Below are 22,109 nucleotides of genomic sequence, written 5' to 3' on the forward strand. Positions count from 1 at the left end.
TCGAACACATCAAAAAGCCAAACCCAATGCCATCGAGTCGATTCCGACTAACAGTGACCACATAGCGTTTCCAAGGCTGTAAATCTCTACGGAAGCAGACTGCCACATCTTTCTCCCGTGGAGCTGATGGTGATTTCAAACTGCTGACCTTTTGGTTGGCAGTTGAGTGCCTTAACCACTGCACCATCAGGGCTCCTTTAGAACACACAGTAGCTGCTCAAACACGCCTAATATTATAATTATCATCATCACGCCTGTCACTTCACATACTGCGTAGGATAAATTTCTATAAGTAGAACTGCAGAAGCAAATGGAATGTTCATTAATTATTTTTGATTACTGTTTCTCAAATACCCTCCTCAGAGGTTTAACCAATTTACAAGCCATATACGAAGAGTGGCTATTTCCTCATACCCTCACCAAGTTATCAAATTTCTTGCTATTTACCAATCTGACAGGTGAAAGCTGGTATCTTATTATGGTTTCAACTTGCAATTATTTTGTTGTGAGACTGAACTTTTTTTCATATAGAAACATTTGATTTTCTGTTTTTTCTGTGAATTGTCTGTTCATGTCCTTCATCTACTGCTCTATTTGGTTATTGGTCTGTACTGCTGATTGATTTGTAGGACCTCTTTACCTATTAAGAAAAACATTTCTTACATGAGCAAGAAATACCTTCCCCAAGTTATTGTGTTTTCATTGTCTATGGTGTATTTTTCCTTGCCAGAATATGCTATTTTTAAGTGGTCTTAATGTTCTATCATTTGTAGAGAAGACTTTTTACCCAACTTTGAAAACATACCCCTCCATGAAATCTTCTAAAATTAAAAAAAAAAAAAAAAATTAAGCAATACTGGAGGAACCCCCAAGACTATGGCCCCTGGACACCCTGCTAACACAGAACTGAAGCCACTCCAGAAGTTCACCTTTCAGCCAACAGGTCTATAAAACAAACAATAACACATGTGAGGAACGTGTTTCATAGTTCAATCAAGTATATGACACCAAATGGGCAACACCTGCCCAAAAGCAAAGATCAGAAGGCAGGAAGGGACAGGAAAACTGGATGGATGGAAACAGCGAACCCAGGGTGGAAAAGGGTAGAGTGGTGACACATTGCAAGGATCGCAACTAATGTCATGAAACAAATTGTACATATATTTTTGAATGAGAAACTAATTTGCTCTGTAAACTTTCACCTAAAGCAAAAGCAAACTTAAAAAACAACAACAACAAAAGTTAAATAGAGAAAAAATCTGAACAATCAAGAATGAATTTAACTATAAGTTAAATTTAACTGGTGGGTTCGAACTGCTGACCTTTTGGTTAACAGCTGAGCTCTTAACCACCACACTACCAGGGCCCCACTTGTAAAGTAGGATGGCATAAACAGTTAATGAACTTGGCTGTTAACTAAAAGGTTGTAGGTTCAAGTCCACCCCAAGGCATCACGGAAGAAAGGCTTGGTGATTTACTTCCAGAAGATCAGCCACTGAAAACCCTGTGGAGCACAGTTCCACTCTGACATATACGGGGTTGCCATGAGTTGGAGTCAACTAACTGGCAACAGGTACTAGTAAAGTAGGGATCCAACTATGTTTCTAGTCCTAACTTCGTTTACTGAATTATCAAACTTCTTGACTGATGTGAAATATTACCTTTAAAATTCCCATAAATATTTGGGTATATTTTCTGTTATATTCCATTCCTGTCTCGTCAAGTGTCAGTAACTCACTGTTTTAATTACTATAACTTATAAGTTTTAATTACTGGTGAGACTAGTCTTCCCCAACAAATCTTCTTTTTCAGAAATATTTTGGCTATTCTTGATTATTTATTTTTCGACGTGAACTTTTTTAGGATCTGCTTGTCTTATTCTGAAAATTGCTGTGGTTATTTGCATTGGTACATGTTAAATTTAAAGGTTAAGGGGGAACTGACGTCTTTATGATGTTGAATCATCCTAGCTAATAAATGGTATGTATTTCTAGTTATTTCTTTGTTTTCTTTTAACTCTCTCAGTAGGGTTTTAAAGTATTTCTTTATAAAATTAGGGGTCTATACTTCTTGTTATATTCTAAGTTTTTCATTTCTGAATGTGATTTACTCTTTTATATCTTCTAAATAGTACTTGGTACTACTTGATCTCATTATGTTGGTTGGATCCAGTCACCTTATACGTCTTCTTTTACTGTCTATGGTAGTTTTATCAGTGGATTCTCTTGTAGATAGTACCACCTTTAAAGGATACATTTTACCTCCTTTTTTCCAGTTTTTATACCTTTATTCTTTCTCTCGATTAACTGCATGGGTTAGAAGCTCTGTTGCTGTTGGGTGCTATCGAGTCGGTTCCGACCCACAGCAACCCTAAGTACAACAAAAACAAACACTGCCCGGTTCTGCACCGTTCTCACAATCATTGCTATATTTGAGCCCATTATAGCAGCCACTGTGTCAATCTACCACATTGGGCAGTCTTCCTCTTTTTCACTGACCTACTATTTTGCCAAGCATGGTGTCCTTCTCCGGGGACTAGTCCCTCCTGATAACATGTCCAAAGTATGTGAGATGAAGTCTTGTCATCCGCACTTCTAAGGAGTGTTCTGGTTGTACGTCTTCCAAGACAGATTTGTTAATTCTTCTGGCATTACATGGTATATTCAATATTCTTCACCAACACCATAATTCATAATTCTTCAGTCTTCCTTATTCACTGTCCAGCTTTCACATGTATTATGAAGTGACTGAAAATGCCATGGCTTGGGTCAGGCTCACCTTAGCCCTCAAAACGACATTTTTACTTTTTAACACTTTAAGCAGGTCTTTTGCAGCAGATCTGCCCAATGCAAATAGATCGTTTGATTTCTTGACTGCTGCTTCCATGGGTGCTGATTGTGGATCCAAGTAAAATGAAATCCTTGATAACGTCAATATTTTCTCCATTTATCATGATGTTGCTTATTGGTCCAGTTGTGAGGATTTTTGTTTTATGTTGAGGTGTAATTCATACTGAAGGCTGGAGTCTTTGATCTTCATCAGCAAGTACTTCAAGTCCTCTTCATTTTCAGCAAGCAAGGTAGTGTCATCTGCACATTGCAGGTTGTTAATGAGTTCTTCTCCAGTCCTGATGCCATGTTCTTCTTCATATAGCTCAGCTTCTCGGATTATTTGCTCTGTATCAGACTGAATTTAAGTATGGTGAAAGGATACAACCCCAATACTCACCTTTCCTGATTTTAAACCTATAAGTATCCCCTTATTTTGTTCAAACAACTGCCTCTTGGTCTACACACAGGTTCCACATGAGCACAACTGTTATAAAATTCACATTCTTAGCAATGTTATCCATAATTTGTTATGATCCACACAGTCAAATCCCTTTGCATAGCCAATAGAAAAAAGGTAAATGTCTTTCTGGTATTCTCTGCTTTCAGCCAAATCCATCTGACATCAGCAATGATATCCCTTGTTCCATGTCCTCTTCTGAATCTGGCCTGAATTTCTGGCAGTTCCCTGCTGATGTACCACTGCAACCATTTTTTAATTATCTTCAGCAAAATGTTACTCGTGTGTGATATTAATGATACTGTTCAATAATTTACACATTCTGTTGGATAACCTTTCTTTGGAATCGTCACAAATATGGATCTCCTCTAGTCAGTTGACCAGGTAGCTGTCCTCTATATTTCTTGGCATAGATGAGTGAGTGCTTCCAGTGTTGCATCAGTTTGCTGAAACATCTCAACTGATATTCCATCAATTCCTAGAGCCTTGTTTTTTGCCAGTGCCTTTGGTGCGGCTTGGACTTCTTCCTTCAATGCCATCGGTTCTTGATCATATGCTACCTCCTGAAATGGTTGAATGTTGACCAGTTCTTTTTGGTACAGTGGCTCTGTGTATTCCTCCCACCTTCTTTTGATGCTTCCTGCATTATTCAATATTTTGCCCATAGACACCTTCAAAACTGCAACTCGAGGCTTGAAAATTTTTCTTCAGTTCTTTCATCTTGAGAAGTGCCAAGCATCTTCTTCCCTTTTGGTTTTTTAACTCCAGGTGTTTGCACATTTCAGTATAATATTTTACTTTGTCTTCTCAAGCCGCCCTTTGAAATCTTCTGTTCAGCTTTTACTGCATCATTTCTTCCATTCGCTTTAGCTACTCTACCTTCAAGAGCAAGTTTCAGAGTCTCGTCTGACATCCATTTTGGTCTTTTCTTTCTTTCCAGTATTTTTTAATGACCTTTTGCTTTCTTCATGTATGATATTCTTGATGTCATCTCACGACTCTTCTGGTCTTTGGTCATTAGTGTTCAATGTGATAAATCTATTCTTGAGATGGTGTCTAAATTCAGGTGGGATATATTCAACGTCATACTTTGGTTCTTGTGGACTGGTTTTAATTTTCTCCAGCTTCAACTTGAATTTGCATATAAGCAACTGATGGTCTGTTCCGCAACTGGCACCTGGCCTTGTTCTGATTGATGATATGAAGCTTCTCCATCATCTCTTTTTACAGATGTAATTGATATGATTCCTGTGTATTCTATCTGGAGAGGTCCATATGTGTAAGTTGCCATTTATGCTGTTGAAAAAAGGTATTTCCAATGAATAAGCTGTTGGTCTTGCAAAATTCTATCACGTGACCTCCAGCATCTTTTCTATCATCAAGGCCATATTTTCCAAATACTAATCCTTCTTCTTTGTTTCCAGCTTCTACATTCCAGTCACCAGTAGTTACTAATGCATATTGGTTGCATGCTTGATCAACTTTAGATTGCAGAAGTTGGTAAAAATCTTCAATTTCTTCATCTTTGGCATTAGTAGTTGGTGCAAAAATTTGAATAATAGTTGTATTAACCAGTCCTCCTCTGGGTGTATGGATATGATCCTATTCCTGACAGCTTTGTGCTTCAGGATAGATCTTTTTGATAATGAATCTTTTTGATAATGAATGAGATGCCGTTCCACTTCAATTTGTCATTCCCAGTATAGCAGACTATGATTCTCCAATTCAAAATGGCCAATATCAGTCCATTTCAGCTCACTAATGCCTAGAATATTGATCTTCAGGTGTTCCATTTCATTTTTGACAGCTTCGTATTTTCCTGGATTCATACTTTTTACAGTTTATTTCTTTCTCTTGATTAAATGCATAGGCTAGAAACTCATGACTATAACATCGTTTTGAGGTTAAATCACAGTCACGAGAGTAGATGTTTATTTAGTTCTTGAATTTGAAATAAGATAGTCATCGACTCCCGTATAATTGTGTTTTAAATCAAGAATGATGCTGAATTTCATCTAGATGACTTCCAGCATCTATGGAGATGATCGCATAATTTATTTCTTTTGATATATTAACACGTAGAATTAAATTAATACTCTCCAAAATTTGAACCTCCTTGCTTTCATGAAATAAACCTTATTTGATCATGGTGTACTAGTCTGTTACTATGCTATAAGCCTTTGTTTGCTACTATTTACTTGGGATTTTTACATTGATACTTAGAAGTAAGACTGATCCGGAATTTATTATGTTCAATCTTCATCATGTTTTGATATATTCATTTCATAAACAGAATTTGTAAGCTTTCCTTCTTTTTCTATGCACTAGAACATTTTACGTAGTATTAGAGCTATGTGTTACTTAAAAAATTTGTTAACATTCCCCTCTGAAGCCCTCTTAGTCTGTTGGCCTTGGTGGGGTTAACTCTTTGACAGTGTCTTCTACTTCTTTTATAATAATTCATCTGTACAGATTTTCTTCTTTTGGTGACTTTCTTTTCCTTAAAAAAATCATTCATTTTAAATTTGCACAGATTTCGGCAAAGAAGTCTCTTATCCTTTTGATTTATTTTGTATCTGTGGTTATTTCCTAGTTATTTCTACTGGAATATTTGTGCTATTTCTTTTCTGGACTGGCTAAGCTAACAATTTATCTATTCCGTTGCTACTTGTTTTAACAGGCAAGCTGGAGGGCGAAAAAGCCTTTAAGACCAAAGGGATCAGGTTCTAATGTCAGAAATATGCACCCTATTGGCAGAAAGCTGGCTCAAGGCCATGCAGGAAGCCACTTTTCTCCTCTGCCTCCTCACAAAGTGAGGCCTAGACGGACCCAGAGAACAGAAGTGTGACTACTACCACATCCATGCCCCTCACTCCCTTAGGCGCAGCAGTATTCAAAGCACATTCACCTGATTGGTCTAATTTGTCCTAATAAAAAGTAGGCAGGTGGCATTACCCCTGTACGGTCCCAAGGGGAAAAAGGCTTTATCAAAAGAAAATTCCTATTCTTAAAGGAGTCAGGAGGCCTGGTTCTAGCTCCACCCAGTCAGGTCTTTGCCCTCCAAGGTCTGTGTCCACACACCTAACACAAGAAGTCTGACTGACACATGGATGATTGGAAGCCTCACCAGACTTTAAGAAGATTCAGAAAAACTTATGGGTGAAAAAACCACAGTGCGGAAGACTACTGTGCATGGTCTTCACAAAGCACCCTGGATGCCCTGCGCAGGTCAGCTGAATGATTATAGTACCCAGTGTGAATGATCTTGATAGTAAGCATCTATTTCTTTCACATGGGGCCCTATTTACTTTGAATCAACATACCTCATTTTGAAGAGAGCAACACAAAAGCTTGACTCTAGATGTTGAGACAATGGCAAATGGTGAATGTGACCACTGCTCCCTCTCCACTCCCACTCCCAGTTCCCCACCTCCAGTGGGAAATGTGTCTCAGAGGCCTACACTTCGCACAGCAATTCCATTTCTAGGAATTATCCCGAGGGGAACAGTCACAAGCGTGCTCAAAGATTCACTTATAATCATGAAAACCGGGACACAAACTCTAAGTCCACAGTTAACGGCCTGGTTAAATAAATCATGGTGCATTCATAGGATGGGAATCTGGATAATCAGCAAGTCAGTGCTTCAGAGGACTATTTATTAAAATGAGTGAAAGGTCAGGATACAGTAAGTGGGAGGAAAAGCAGGTTACAACACATGAGTTATAACTCTATTTTATACTTACACTCATACACACAAATATTCATAGAAAAAAGACTGGAAGTAATACTGTTAACAGTGATTGTATCTGAAAAACTGGTAATGTTTATGTTCTTCTTTGAGCTTTCACTATTTTCTAAATTTTCAACAATGTGTATGTATTACCTTTACAATCAGAAAAAAGTTACAAAAGAAAAAAAAAGTTTGAACTCTTTACCAAGTGTGTCTTCCGGTGCTCCCACAATCAAGCATGGCTGGAGCACGGAGGACACTGAGCTGAGAAGATGCCCCGCTGGCATTTCAGCCTGGCCTCAAAGATTTCCTCCATCAGCCCTTCAGCATGAGTGAAGTGTGTATGAAAGCTCTGTGAGGAGCATGGGGGTTTGAGGCTGGTGGAATCTCACTTTTATATTCTATGAGTCAGAAGGGCCCAAGAACCTGTGAAGACCCTGAATATGAAAGCACTAACTGGTGAAAGGAGACAGGAAGACCTCCCCAGACAAGGTCACAGAAAGCTTGGTGAATGCACGAATACCCAGTGTCCAGCTGTGCTATGCAGAGAGGCGTGATTCTTCTCCGACCATCTGCTGTCCGAGTCTCAACTTGTTTCTTTAAAAGATTCTGGCAGGGGAGAGTGACATAAATGAATGGACGGTTTCTGCCAACTATTTCTTAAGTATCAAAAAATAAGTCTTCTAAGGAAATGTATTCTAACTTCCCTTCCTGGGCCTTTTTGGGACAACTAAACTAAGCCACCCCATCAAAGAACAAGCATTTTTTTAATCAGGGAATGTGCTCAACTTCCTACATGAGGAAGTTCCCAGATAAACAGCTCAGGTAACTCCCTCCCCATCATCAGTACCTCTGGCCTGGTGAGGTTCCCAGGGCAGTGAGCCCACGCCGGGCTGACCACCCCTGCCCAACAGCCACGGGGTTCAGTGGGTGGACACCAGGAATGAGAACTGCACCCTTGAGTCATACTCGTATCTCTAGGCAGTGATTTTCAAACTTTCTTTAGTCACAGAGTTCTTTCTTCCAATGAAGGCTTACAAACAAAGGTTCTTAATCACACATTATGTCTGAATCACTAGGGAGAGGTTTGTCAACCTACACAAGCTCCTGCAGATAGTTTAAGCTTCCCAGGTAATCCTGGCACTTCCTAACCCCACACCCCCTAGTGAAACATGGGCTTCCAGAGAAGCCCAATGTCTAACACAGATAAAGAGCCTGAAGAACATTGTCCTCAGCATTTAGAATTTCTTAGAAAGGCCCAATAGGTATGGTTCAGAAGTTCCTACAGGAAATGACCTCCTCTAGGACTCTCCAGGACAGGGAGGCTATGGACAAAGGTGCTCAAGGCCCCATTAAGGAATCATGCAGCTGAATGTAATGGGGACAACTGGCCACAAGTTGGCTTACCCTGGGTCCTGTGCCAAGCTCGGCACAGAAGCACCTCATCACCCACTGTCACATTCTGTCCTGACTGCCTATGCCACACACTGCCTACCTGTTCCCCTTGTCATGTCCCTCTTCCCTCCTATGCCTGGGCATGCGCCCATGTCCTCAGTGCCAGCAGGCCAACCCCTCACCTTCCTGATGTCCTCCAAACTCTCCCCGTTGACCGCGACTGAGGTGGCTGAGCCCATCTCTCTAGCCACAGCACTCTTCTGATCCAGCTGCTGCTGCCTCCGCTGGTACTTGAGCATCTCAGGATTCTCAATGACAGCTGTGGAGAGCTGGGCCTCGGTCATGATGGCCAAGCTCTTTCCATAGGTGGACTGATGAATGCGGCTCTGGAGGAGGCAAAGAGAGGTACAAGAAGCCAGGTGTGAGCAGCAACACCCAGTTCTACTGGTGTGGCCTTTCCTGGCTGAGAGCAGAAAGGGCCCTGGGCAGGGAACCCACAGCCCTGGATGCCAGCTCTCTACTGCCTCCAACTTATTCTGCCTCTTACTGATTAGGTAACTCTGGAGAAGTCTGATCTTCCCCTAGATGTTTATACCCTCTGTGTTTCTATAGGTGGGGATGAAAGTGAGATGACTGACAAAAGAACACCTACTACATGGCCTGACACAGAACAAATGGAAACAAATATTTGCTGAAATCAAATTATGATGCTCAAATCGCTAATTTAAGGCTGTTAAGTCACTCCAAGGACCCCAGACACTCTTTGGAAATCAAATATTGAAACCAAGGGTCTGCTTTCACTGCTATTGTCTTCAAACATCAGCCCCACACGGTGGCAGGTCCCCATGGAGTTGCTAACAGTATCTCTAATACCTTAGGTACCACAGACCTACGGGAAACCCTCCCTTGGCACTTTCCCCTCTCTCCCATCTTCCTAGGTCTCATTATGCCACAAGTTGCACAGGAAACCCAGGAGGGCAGAGACAGCGTCCCCAGCACACCATAATTATGTGCACTCACAAAGTGTGGTAAGGGGTGACTCACACAGAATATGCAAATGACCAATGTGGTATTCTGCCCAGGAGCAGGGATTGTGGTTCACAGAGCACTGCCTCACCAGAGGATGCTGTGTGGGGAAGGTGGCAGTCCAGGGGGTGTCTTGGGACCTGATCCTGCAGGGCCTGGTATGCCTAAACACGGCAAAGAACTGCCCTCCCTTGCCACCTTGGCTCCTGCTCCCTCTCTTTCACATTCACCCCCTGAATCTCCAGCCAGAATTCAGTTTGGCAATGTTTCCCTAGTGTTCCTCAAACACGGTGTTCCTGCCTGTCACAAGGAAAGGGTAAACGAGATGGGGTTATTCCATAGGCTCCCACTTTGACTCTCCAATGGGAGGGTACATAGCAATCTCAGGTTATTAGCATGATGGTGACAAGGTAGAAATAAGACCTGAAGCCACTGAGATACTCACTCTTTCGGTGAAAAATGACTGGGTGCCAGGCCCTGTTTAGGTGTGGGCATGCAGTAAAAGGCAGACCCCTGCCCCCGAGGGGTTTATATCTCAGTGACAGGAGCCACACAGTAGCTTCAGAGGGAGTGTCAACAAGCAATAGCATCACTAAGGGGACAGCTGCCTACCTGCGCTGCACATTCACAGGATGCATTTCAGACCAGTGAGCACATTCCACTAAAAGTTGGCAAAGATCATTTTATAGGAATGGCAGGGTTCTACGTTTACGGTAAATAAAGCAGAGCCTTCCCAGAAGCCCTTGAAGAAGGGCACACAGACCACACTGCCCTGCAAACAGCACAGAGGAGGGCCTGGCCCAAAGTCAGCGGGCCTGGGTTCACGTCCGTGCTTCTATTCTCGTACCCGAGGGTCACGTACTGTCTTGGCCAAGGACCTGGACATCTTTTGAGGCTTAGTTACCTCATGGATGAAACAAGTAACTAGCCCTGTCTTGAAGGGTTTTGGTGTGATTTAAATGAGATAATATATGCAAAATGCATAGCTCAGAGCCTGACATACAGTAAGTCCTAAGAAATAATAAATATTACTATTGTACACACTGCTCCATGGCAACTATGTCAATACAGAAAGTGACATGCGTGGGACCCTTGTGGAGTCACTCCAGCTCTCTCCCAGGGTGAAAGCTCCTACTATGTGGCCTATTATCAGCACAAGAGGACATGCCCAAAGTAGTTTTATTCTTAATTCCAGACCTTGTTTCCCACAGGAATGGGGACTCATTTTTAAATTAATCTATTTTGTAAAGAAGATAAGGATTACAATCTATAAAAGGAGAACACCAAATAGCACTTTAGAAAACTATGTCTCTGTGTATCTCACAAGAAGAGGGTCCAGTCAAAGGGGCCACTCAGAGCCACTGTGGTTACTTTTGTGGCCCTGGAGTGCAGCAGTGCCCAGGACCACCAGCCAGTGATGTGCCCTTCTCCTACCTTCTCCTCCTCGCTCAGGGGGTCTCCAAGCTCATCCTGGGAGAAGTCTAGGAACGCCACAGAGCCGTCCATGGAGCACACCAGAATTCCCAGTCCGTTCAGAGTCCTGGAAGAGATGACTATCAGCAGCCTGGGAGCAAGTACCTGGGACAGACACCTAGCCTTAGTAGCTGGCCAGTGAGGATGGTGGGGCAGTGCTCTAGGTAGATGCCAGAAACCACTGGTTCCCTTCCGTGGCCTAGGGTGGGACAATCACCTCCCAGAGGGCCTTGGTGTCCTTTAGTTCTAATCGCATGTATGAAGTTTCTCTCACCACGTTTTATAAGAATTTCATTTTTATTTATCTTATTTTTGAAACCATTGCAAAAATAACTTGAAGAAGTATGCATCTAAATAAGGTCACTGAGAAATAGAAAACAGGTCCCCAAACCTATGCTACTGTGGTTAATGTAATGACAATGAAGTAGAATTCCACAGGGGTCACATCATTCCTCTTTGCTCAGACAAACCCCACACATCTTCCAGCGGCGAATCCTGTAAGGAGTATGGAGCGCTGCAGCAAACATTCTCCCAAGAGCAGGCACAGAATCGCCAGTTCCTGAATCAGGTGCAAACAGCACCCATGAGGCCTGCTCCAGCTGTGGTAGCTGGGGAGGGCCTGCTGGCAACTGACCCTGATCACATCCTCGTGTTCCAAAAGGTGTGGCTTCTCCTTTCTTAGCTTATGCAACATAACAAGAATCCATCTTACCAGGAAATATCCATGATGGATTTGTCAAACAGCTCATGGATGACAACCAGAGGCCGTTTCAGACACGTGAGCTAAAAGCAAAGAAGCAGCAAAGGTTAACGAAACGACTGAAAAAAACCTTTTCATCTGCTCAGCCCCATCAACACTGCCAGTCATGGAAGCCTCGGTCACAGTTCCTGCTGACATACAGGGTGTATTCAACTCTATTCAAATAGCAACTGCTGAGATTTTGAAGTGGAAATCAAAGCCTGTCCAAAATATGCACACCAGAGTGGTCCCTGCCTCAGGGCTCACAGAGGAGATGGCTTTATACATGGACAACCAGCAGAAAGCAGAGTGGAAGGGGTTCTGGAAGGGTTGTGGCCCAAGCAGGGGGACAGCCCAAGGGTAGAGCTCAGAGAAAGTCTACTGAGCAAGGGGAGAAAAAAGCTGCTGAGAGAACCCAGAACATCTTTACTGGAACCAAGGAATTCTGGTATACATTATTCCAAGGCTCAGTTTAACAGACTATATAACTAAGTCGTGCTCATTCCACAAAGTATAGGCAGACAGTACATAAACACATAAAATCAGTATAAATCACCCTTAATCCAAACTTAAAGTTAACTGCTAGTAACATTTCAATGAATTATTTTCTTCTGGTCTATCTTATGTAAATATTTATTGTATTCTTTAAAATACAGCACATGGTTGTGCTTACTTTTCCATCTAACTCATAATAAGCGTACATTAGATATCCTATAAAAACCCTTTTTTGATGACTGCATAATAGTCACCATATACAATCACCACCTGGTCACTAATGTGGGATTGTATGTAGTTTCCAGGTTCTCAGTTATAGCAGACATCTACCTCTCCTACACCAACTGCCTGACCACCTTGCAGACAGGTCTTGAGCAAGGAGACAGAAGGGTGGGTGGGAGGGAACACACTTCTTTCGAGTTTCCACGGTGTGCTGTTGATTCTCCTGCCCACCAGCAGCCTGAGCCTGTCTGTGCAGGGGGAGGAGCTACAGCAACCTTAGCCTGGAGGAGAGGGGGGAGTCTGAGCTACACGGAATCCATAAGAATATGGCCCCTCCCAAGGTGTCTATCCCTCTCTCCCATAAACACGCCTACAGACCTCAGAAATCTGGAACCCACATGGCCACCTGACCTCACCATTCTAAGAAACACAAGCACCATGGTGTTGGCAATGATTTGGTCAAAGCACCATGAATGGAGCTTTGGGTTCCTGAATCGAAGGAAGAACACACTCTGAACTGCCCGTTATGGCACTATAATCCTGGTTCCAGAATGGGTATTAAATGATCTTGGGCCTGAAAAATCAAAATGTACACAGCAATGAACTATTCAATATCAAACAAATGTAAAAACCACAGCTGGAGGATAACCTCCAAATCCATACTGCTTATGGGGAAATTAAAAAAAAAAAAAAATTTTTTTTAAATATGTGTACCTTGTTTTATCAAACTTTAAATCAGCTGGCATAAGGAAATACCAGAAATCTACAGGACATAGCCAAGAATGCTCATCAATAGCAGTCTGCGACCCCAGGGCTCCAGGCACAGCCACCTCCTGAACTGCCTGTACAGAGAGATCTTGTCCCTGTGTCTGTAACCACAACAACCTGAGGCTCTTTCGTTTGATGGAACACCAGCCACTGGCAAGAAGCACTTAATAACTCTCCTGGACTAAGAGACAGTTGTAACAACGTAAGTGACTCCTTCAGGCAGTTGACCTGTCAGATTCTCAAAGACTGTAGTTGAGTCAAAGAGCGATAACTTAGAAACAGTCACAGTTCTTATCCTTTGGTTCTCACCCATGAACCTATCACCAATATTTACTGAAAACCTGCTATAAGGAGGGCACTGAGTTTAAGATGCAGCTCTTCCTCTCAGGGGTTACCATCTAGTGAGGAATACAAGATTCACAGCCTTATCCACAATAGTGTTGCTAATAGGTTAAACGGACAAATTAATGGAGGTACCATTTGTGATGGTTAAGATTGTGTGTCAGCTTGGCTGGGCCATGACTCTCAGTGTTTATATGTGATCACTCCCATGATGGGATCTGCTGTGAGTAGCCAATCAGTTGAAAGGGAGTTTCCTTGGGCATGTGGCCTGCATCCGAATACAAGCAGACGTTCTGGCTTTTTGCTCATTCTGGATCCTGCAGCTGCCTCCTGTTTCTTCGTCTGACCTTCGGTTCTTGGGACTTGAGCTATCAGCTTGTCTGCCGATCTTGGGATTCATTGATCTTCACAGCCTGTGAACAAGAGCCCTGCTCTCCAACCCGCCGATCTTGGGTTCACCAGCCACTGCAGCTACGTGAATCAGGAGATGCCTCTACCCTGATCCACAGACTTGGGATGTTCCAGCCTTTACAATTGTGTGAGCAGTTTCCTTGATATCTCTCTCTGAATATATTTATATGCTTTATTGGTTTTGCTTCTCCAGAGAACACAGCCTAAGACGCCAATTAACTATATAAAAAAGTAAACACTAGGAACATTCTGCATGCCTTTTTTTGTGTCAGTAAGCACGTATTCATCTTAGTTATACAGCTGCTAGTGGAACTGGGGGGTCATATGTTTAGCTTCCACCATTTGTCTGTCAGTTTGTCGTACTGTGGTAGCTTGCCTGTTGCTGTGATGCTGGAAGCTATGTCACCAGTATTTCAAATACCAGCAGGGTTAGTCATGATGGACAGGTTTCAGTGGAGCTTCCAGACTAAGACAGAGTAGGAAGAAGAACCTGATGACCTGAAAAACTTGCCAGTGAAAACCTTATGAACATCAGCTGAATTAGTGCCTGATATAGTGCTGGAAGATGAGCCCCTCAGGTTGGAAGGCACTGAAGTACGATTTGGAAGAATTGCTTCCTCAAAGTAGAGTTGACCTTAATGATGTGGATGAAGTCAAGCTTTCAGGACCTTCATTTGCTGATATGGCACAACTCAAAATGAGGAGAAACACCTGAAAACATCCAATAATAACCAGAGCATGGCATGTACGAAGTATGAATCTAGGAAAATTAGAAGTCATCAAAAATGAAATGGAATGCATACAGATCGATATCCTAGGCATTAGTGAGCAGAAATGGACAGGTATTGGCCATTTTGAATCAGACAATCATATGGTCTACTATGACAGCAATGACACACTGAAGAGGAATGGCATCACATTCATCATCAAAAAGAACATTTCTAGATCTATCCTGAAGTACAATGCTGTCAGATATAGGATAATATCCATATGCCTGCAAGACCAGATAATAAGACTATTTATGCACCAACTACTAATGCAGAAGATAAAGAAATTGAAGACTTTTACCAACTTCTGAAGTCTAAAATTGATCAAACATGTAATCAAGATGCATTGATAATTACTAGTGATTGGAATGCGAAAGTTGGAAACAAAGAAGAAGGATCAGTCGTTGGAAAATATGGCCTTGGTGATGGAAATGATGCCAGCGAAGGCATTGCAGAATTTTGCAAGACCAACCACTTATTCATGCAAATATCTTTTTTCAACAACATAAATGGTGACTATACACGTGGACCTCACCAAATGGAATACACAGGACTCAAATTGACTATATCTGTTGAAAGAGACAATGGAGATGCTCAACATCATCAGTCAGAACAAGGCCAGGGGCTGACTGTGGAACAGACCAACAATTGTTCATATGCAAGTTCAAGCTGAAGCAGAATAATGTTAAAACAAGTCCATGAGAGCCAAAGTACGACCTAGAGTATGTCTCACCTAAATTTAGAGACCATCTCAAGAATAGATTTGACATGCTGAACACTAATGACTGAAGACCAGATGAGTTGTGGGATGACATCAAGGACATAACACATGAAGAAAGCAAAAGATCATTAAAAAGTCACAAAAGAAAAGACCAAAATGGATGTCAAGAGAGACTCTGAAACTTGCTCTTGAACTCAGAGTAGCTAAAGCGAAAGGAAGAAACGATAAAGTAACAGAGCTGAACAGAAAATTTCAAAGGGTGGTGCAAGAAGACAAAGTAAAGTATTATAATGAAACCTGCAAAGATTTGGAGTTAGAAAACCAAAAGGGAAGAACATGCCCCACATTTCTCAAGCTGAAAGAACTGAAGAAAAAACTCAAGCCTCGAGCTGCAATTCTGAAGGATTCTATGGGCAAAATACTGAACAATGCAGGAAGCATCAAAAGAAGATGGAAAGAATATACAGAATCACTGTACCAAAAAGAACTGGTTGACGTTCAACCATTTTAGAGGTAGTATATGATCATGAACCAATAGTATTGAAGGAAGAAGTCCAAGCTGCACTGAAGGCACTGGCAAAAACCAAAGGCTCTAGGAATTGATGGAATACCAACTGACATGTTTCAACAAATGAATGCAAAGCTGGAAGCGCTCACTTGTATATGCCAAGGAATTTAGAAGATAGCTACCTGGCCAACCAACTGGAAGAGATCCATATTTGTGCCCATTCCAAAGAAAGGTGATCCAACACAGTGTGGAAATTATTAAACAATATCATCAGTATCAAGGGCAAGTAAAATTTTGCTGAAGATAATTCAAAAACAGTTGCAGCAGTACATTGCCAGGGAACCGCCAGAAATTCAGGCCAGATTCAGAGGAAAATGTGGAACAAGGTATGTCATTGCTGATGTCAGACAGATCTCAGCTGAAAGCAGAATACCAGAAAGATGTTTACCTGTTCTTAGTAACTATGCAAAGGCATTTGACTGTGTGGATCATACCAAATATGGATAACACTTCGAAGAATGAGAATGCCAGAACACTTAATGATGCACATGAGGAATCTGCACCTAGACCAGGAGGCAGTCGTTCAAACAGAACAAGGGGATTTTGAGTGGTTTAATATCAGGAAAGGTGAATGTCAGGGTTGTATCCTTTTACCATACTTATTCCATCTGTATACTGAGCAAATAAACCAAGAAGCTGGACTACATGAAGAAGAACATGGCATCAGGAGGAAGACTCATTAACAATCTGCAATATTCAGATGATACAACCTTGCTTGCTTAAAGTGAAGAGGACTTGAAGCACTTACTGATGAAGATCAAAGACTACAGCCTTCAGTATGGATTACACCTCAACATTAAGAAAACAAAAATCCTCACAACTGGACAAATAAGCAACATCATGATAACAGAGAAAATAATGAAGTTGTCAAGGCTATCATTTTTCTTGGATCCATAATCAACACCCATGGAAGAAGCAGTCAAGAAATCAAATGACATATTGCAATGGGCCAATCCACTGCAAAAGACCTCTTTAAAGTGTTAAAAAAACAAAGATGTCACTTTCAGGACTAAGGTGTGCCTGACCCAAGCCATATTTTCAACTGCCTCATATGCATGTGAAAGCTGGACAATGAATAAGGAAAGCCAGAGAAGAAATGACACCTTTGAATTATGGTGTTGGCAAAGAATTGAATATACCATGGACTGCCAGAAGAACTAACAAATCTGCCTTGGGAGAAGTACAGCCAGAATGCTCCTTAGAAGCAAGGCTGGCAAGACTTCGTCTCATGTACTTTGGACGTGCTATCAGGAGGGACCAGTCCCTGGAGAAGCACATCATGCTTGGTAAAGTAGCGGGTCAGTGAAAAAGATGAAGACCTTCAACGAGATGGACTGACACAGTGGCTGTAACGATAGGCTCAAACATAGCAATGATTGTGAGGATGGCGCAGGACTGGACGGTGTTTCATTCTGTTGTACACATGGTCGCTATGAGTCGGAACTGACTCAACAGCACCTAACGACAATACCAACGTTTAGCTTTAGTACAAACTGCCAAACACTTATCCAAAGTGATTGCACCAATTTAAATGCCTATCAATGTATTAGTTTCAACTAACAATATCCTTGCTAACACTTGGTATTGACTCTTTTTTTTTCTTTAACTTTCAGTCATTCCACTTCTAGGTATGTACTCAAAAGAAACTAAAACATATGTCCAGGAAAAGACTTACAGACTTATACAATAATGCTCACATCATCTTTAGTCATAGTATCTCAAATCAGGAACAACCCCAATGTCTATCAACAGCAGAGTGCATAAACAAATGATGGTATATTCACACAGCAGAACACTACACAGCAATAATGAAGAATACACTATTGTTAAATGTATCAATATAGATGAATGTCAAAAACATTATGCCAAATGAAAGAAAAGCAAGACACAAAAAAGTAAATACCACATGATTCCATTTATATGAAGTTCAAGGTCATGCAAAACTCACGGATGGTGACAGAAATTGCAAGAGTGGCTGCCTCGATGGGACAATGGGGTCTTGACTGGGACGGGACAAGAAGGAGCATTATGGGGTGGTGATTATGCTGATATAAATATACACAGAAATTCACCGAGCTGTATGTTTAAGATGAATGTACTTTATGAATGTTATATATCTATATGAAGTTTATTTTTTTAAAAGAAGTAAACACAACCTGCCAACTATACCAACTATACCCATCCCTGAAAGCATTCCTCGACTTCAGACGCAAGAGCTGCTATGCACTGGGGGTCAGGGAAGGCCTGTCCTGGCTGGGCCTCAGGGTCCTTGGGAATCAGGCACAAGAGGGGCAAGAGCACACAGGCTGGGCCCAGGCCCGAGCTCCACTACTTTCTTCTTGGGTAATGAGAAGGCCTGCAGACTTCCAAGGAGGAGCTGACTCTAGAGACCAGGGTGGAAGACGGGAGAGACCAGAAGCAGTGTGTTTCTTCTATCTTCCAGGCTCTGCTACCTTCACCCGGCCCTCCACACCCCCCTGCAGCTAAAGCTCATGGTGGGGGCTCACCCAGACAGAGAGCGAGCGGTCCTTGCTGCCCACGGCACAGCAGCAGTATGGGCAGCTGGGCTTCGCAGAACTTCCATTCTTCTGCTTCTTTTTGAAGATTTTGGGGTTGAATTTCTAAAGCCAAGTAACAAACATTAAAATAATGAATCAAGCATCAAGTTTGTATCCCATGTCCAAGTATCAGAAACATACCAAACCCCAGCCCACTGGTGGGAGTATCACATGGATATTCTGAGCACCAGGCACTCGGCACGTTTCATCTTCATGACAACCTTAGGAGGCATTTTCTTGATGATGAAATGGAGGATCAGAGAGGTAAAAAATGTGCTCAGAGTCATCAAATGAGTAAGTGGTGAAATGTGTGCTACCAGCTCTCTGTTTCTGGGACCAGCAGCTAAGCCAATGGGATGGGCCCTCTGCACTCGTCCTGCTGGGCAGAACCAGCTCCAGGCCCCGGTAGAAGCTGAGCCTGCAAGGGGGCTTTCGGGATGAGGGCCTGCTCACTATCCATCTCCTAAGAGGTGCCAAGGGGGCTGTCAGGAAAGGTGTGATCCATTTAATTCTTTCTCCCTTCATTTTGTTTGTTGTTTACAGTCATAACTGTCTCTCACAGAATTGTCAGCCCAAGCTGCAGGATCTCAATGACTTGCTTGTCAGCCCAGGGAGCTGCCCCCAGTGTAACCTGGGTGTCATTCTGGAAAGGTTGGAAGTGCACGCTGAGCTCCCTGCCATCTTCCTAGATGGAAAAGGGGTAGGAGCTCTTGGCCCAGACTTGGAATCCTCAAGCCAGGAAAATTGAGGGAAGAAAAAGGGTGGCTTCTTGGGAGCAAACAGAGCCTGGTGTCAGATGGCCTGAGGTTTTTTGTTTGTATGTGCGTGTGGTAAATATACAGGTACTATATTACCTGTTCAACACTCTTCCCATGTACAGTTTGGTGACATTACTTATGCTCATCATGTTGTTCAACCATCACCATTAACTATTCCCAAATTTTTCCATCACCCTTAATAGAAGTTCAGTGTCCCTGGGGGGATGGTGGTAGGGGTTTAACCCTAAAGGGTAGATAGGAATGGCAAAGGACGCATAAGACCCATTCCTATAGAGTCGATTCTGACTCATAGCGATCCTACAGGACAGAGTACAACTGCTCCGTAGGGTTTCCAAGGCTGTAATCTTTATGGAAGCAGACTGTCACATCTTTCTTCCGTGGAGTGGCTGGTGGGTTCGAACTGTCAACCTTTCAGTTAGCAGCCAAGCGCTTAACCACTGCGCCACCAGGACTCCTCAAGAGGCACATAACAAAAAACCAAACCTGTTGCTGTCCAGTCAATTTTGACTCATAGTGACCCTACAGGACAGAGTAAAACTGCCCCACAGGGTTTCCAACGAGTGGCTGATGGATTCAAGGGGCACATAGAGACTGAAAACATGGAACTTGGAGGAGTGTACAAATCCTTGCAGAGGTTCGCAGCACTCTTCTGTGAAGCAGGTGTCACAATCTCACAGTCATCACTTAGACTGGTTGTGAGGATCACACGAGCGGATCCCACAGAAGCACTGTGCTAACCATGAACCAGTGATTTCCAAACATTTTGACAACAAGGCCCTGGTTTCAAACAAAATTCTAAACGGGCCCCAACACAAAAAACTGAAAGCAATACTTCTTATTCATATAAAATATATTTTATTCTTATAAAATGTATATTTTAAGTCACAATATATGATACTTCTTACTGATTTAAACAATGGGAATGATGAAGATACTTAGATGTCTGATCAAAAAACTGAGATAAGGCTCTGCATGAGCCTTCAGTTTTACCCACTTCAGCTTGCCAATCTATTTATTTTGTTTTGGTTGCCCATTTTGATAAAATTCTGGTTCTCAAAGATTATCTGTAACTAAATAACAGCTTGCCTTGGGCACTCTTAGGACACTCTTCAATTAAAGTGTCCTGAAGCATAAGAGGGGTGGTAAGATGCTCTCTATCTCGCCTGAAAAGTTACTGAGCAGCACTTCTGCTGGCCTCTTCCCCTCCATATCAAGACCAGGCAAACAGCCCCACATGCAGGAGACAAACCCAGTGGTCTCCAGCACAGCCTCTCCAGCCACGACTGACAGCTGTGCGTGGGGGCATGGGTCAAGCACACATGCTAGGCAGATAGACCAGACCCGGACCTGAGCCTGGTGAGTGGGGCCGTTATCAGTACCACTGTACACTAGCACCCACGAGCAGACCTGACGTCCCTAATCGAAGACTTATTTTGGTGATATGTGCCACGTTAAAGTTTCCCAATAAAATATGCATATATTCTATTTTGTAAAATTAGTTTTCAAATATTTAAACATAAATATTTAAAATGAAATAAGACTCTGACATATACAGCATCGTGGAGCCCATCACCTCACTCCCACATGTGACCCAGTCTTGGGGAGGCTGTGGCCCTGCCAGGCCTTTCCGGAGACCAAGGCACTGACCAGCCTCTCAGGACACATACAGACTGGCTGCAGCAGGTCACTCAAGGCAGTGCTGCCAGCCAGCCAGCCAGCCTCGTGCCCAGACACTTGCTAGGACTTCCTCTGAGGTCAGGCACACTCACCACGACTGTCACTGCTTTCCGGTGCCCCACGAAATCCATGTTGGTTTTCCAGCCCTCTCGTTCAATGATCTGGGCAGTGGGGCCGGAGTTATTCATGGCGTGAGCAGATACCAGGTAGTGCCCATCAGGTGACCAGCTGAGCCGCAACACATGGGTCGTCCCTCCACACTGAAAGAAACAAGCTGTGGCTTGAAAGGAGCTCAAGGCCAACTTTGTGACCAAAACTCTGACCTCAAGAATAAAGTCAAAACCCTGGTTTACGAACACATACTGGTGGAGCACACACTCCCAGCTTCTGCATTATACCAGCAGCTGTAACTTCAATCTCTTCAGGGCTCTCTAGTCAAATCAGTTTGGGAACTGCAGAAACCTATTCTCCCCTAAAAGAGCTGAACAACGAACAACAGCACAGTAATACAGATACTGAGGATCTATAGGAAAGTCCCTCTTTTAACCACTGATTCTGTGTTTGCCAAATCTATCTGGCCTCTGACCTTCTTCTTCCACACAGCATCCATAAACCCCACCGCCAAGACTGCAAAACACTTTCTGAGAAACGCTGCACTGTGGAAAGAGCCCTGTTTGCACTTGGGGCCTGTGAGTGCACCATCTGCTCTCGAGCCTGTCTCCTCACCTGAAGAGTGGGGATACTACCAACAAAGGAGAAGAGGTTTGTAAAATCCTTAAAAGGTACAAAATGCACAGCAGAAAGGCACTGTTACCCTGACTTGGGCACATGATTCCTCCTGTAAAGCAAGATGATATGGGCCAAAAGCCAGCCCCCTGAAGCTCTGCTCAGGGCAACCCTAAAGATGTAGGGGTTAAGATCTTGACCTCACAGCCCCAGAGTAGAGAAGGAAGGGCAGGCTGGAGTGTAGTGACACCACCTGCCTCAACTTCCAGACTGGACCACAGACCCCTGGGGAAGGCTAGCTCCAACCCGCTGAGGCTGATGAGTGCTGCTGCTCCTGCTGGTAGTCAACCACTCCCAGCCCTGTCTGCCCCACGGCCACCAGGAGCTTGCTTCTGGGATACCCGCCATGTAGGCAGCCAAAGC

At 43.0% G+C, this 22,109-nt stretch overlaps 1 protein-coding gene across 1 annotated transcript in view; it reads right to left on the bottom strand.

Annotated features, from left to right (window-relative positions):
- LOC101344445 (protein HIRA) overlaps positions 1 to 22,109 on the bottom strand; it is a 78,191-nt gene that overhangs the window by 41,040 nt on the left and 15,042 nt on the right. The window contains exons 7-12 of the mRNA XM_023725040.1: positions 21,053 to 21,220; positions 18,454 to 18,567; positions 11,626 to 11,696; positions 10,875 to 10,980; positions 8,597 to 8,800; positions 7,543 to 7,628 (exon numbers count right to left, since the gene is read on the bottom strand). Coding sequence (XP_023580808.1) covers positions 7,543 to 7,628; positions 8,597 to 8,800; positions 10,875 to 10,980; positions 11,626 to 11,696; positions 18,454 to 18,567; positions 21,053 to 21,220 — 749 coding nt within the window. The remainder of the gene's footprint in view (positions 1 to 7,542; positions 7,629 to 8,596; positions 8,801 to 10,874; positions 10,981 to 11,625; positions 11,697 to 18,453; positions 18,568 to 21,052; positions 21,221 to 22,109) is intronic.

The sequence above is a fragment of the Trichechus manatus genome, unplaced genomic scaffold (genome assembly GCF_000243295.1).
Source record: "Trichechus manatus latirostris isolate Lorelei unplaced genomic scaffold, TriManLat1.0 scaffold00282, whole genome shotgun sequence".
NCBI lineage: Eukaryota > Metazoa > Chordata > Mammalia > Sirenia > Trichechidae > Trichechus > Trichechus manatus.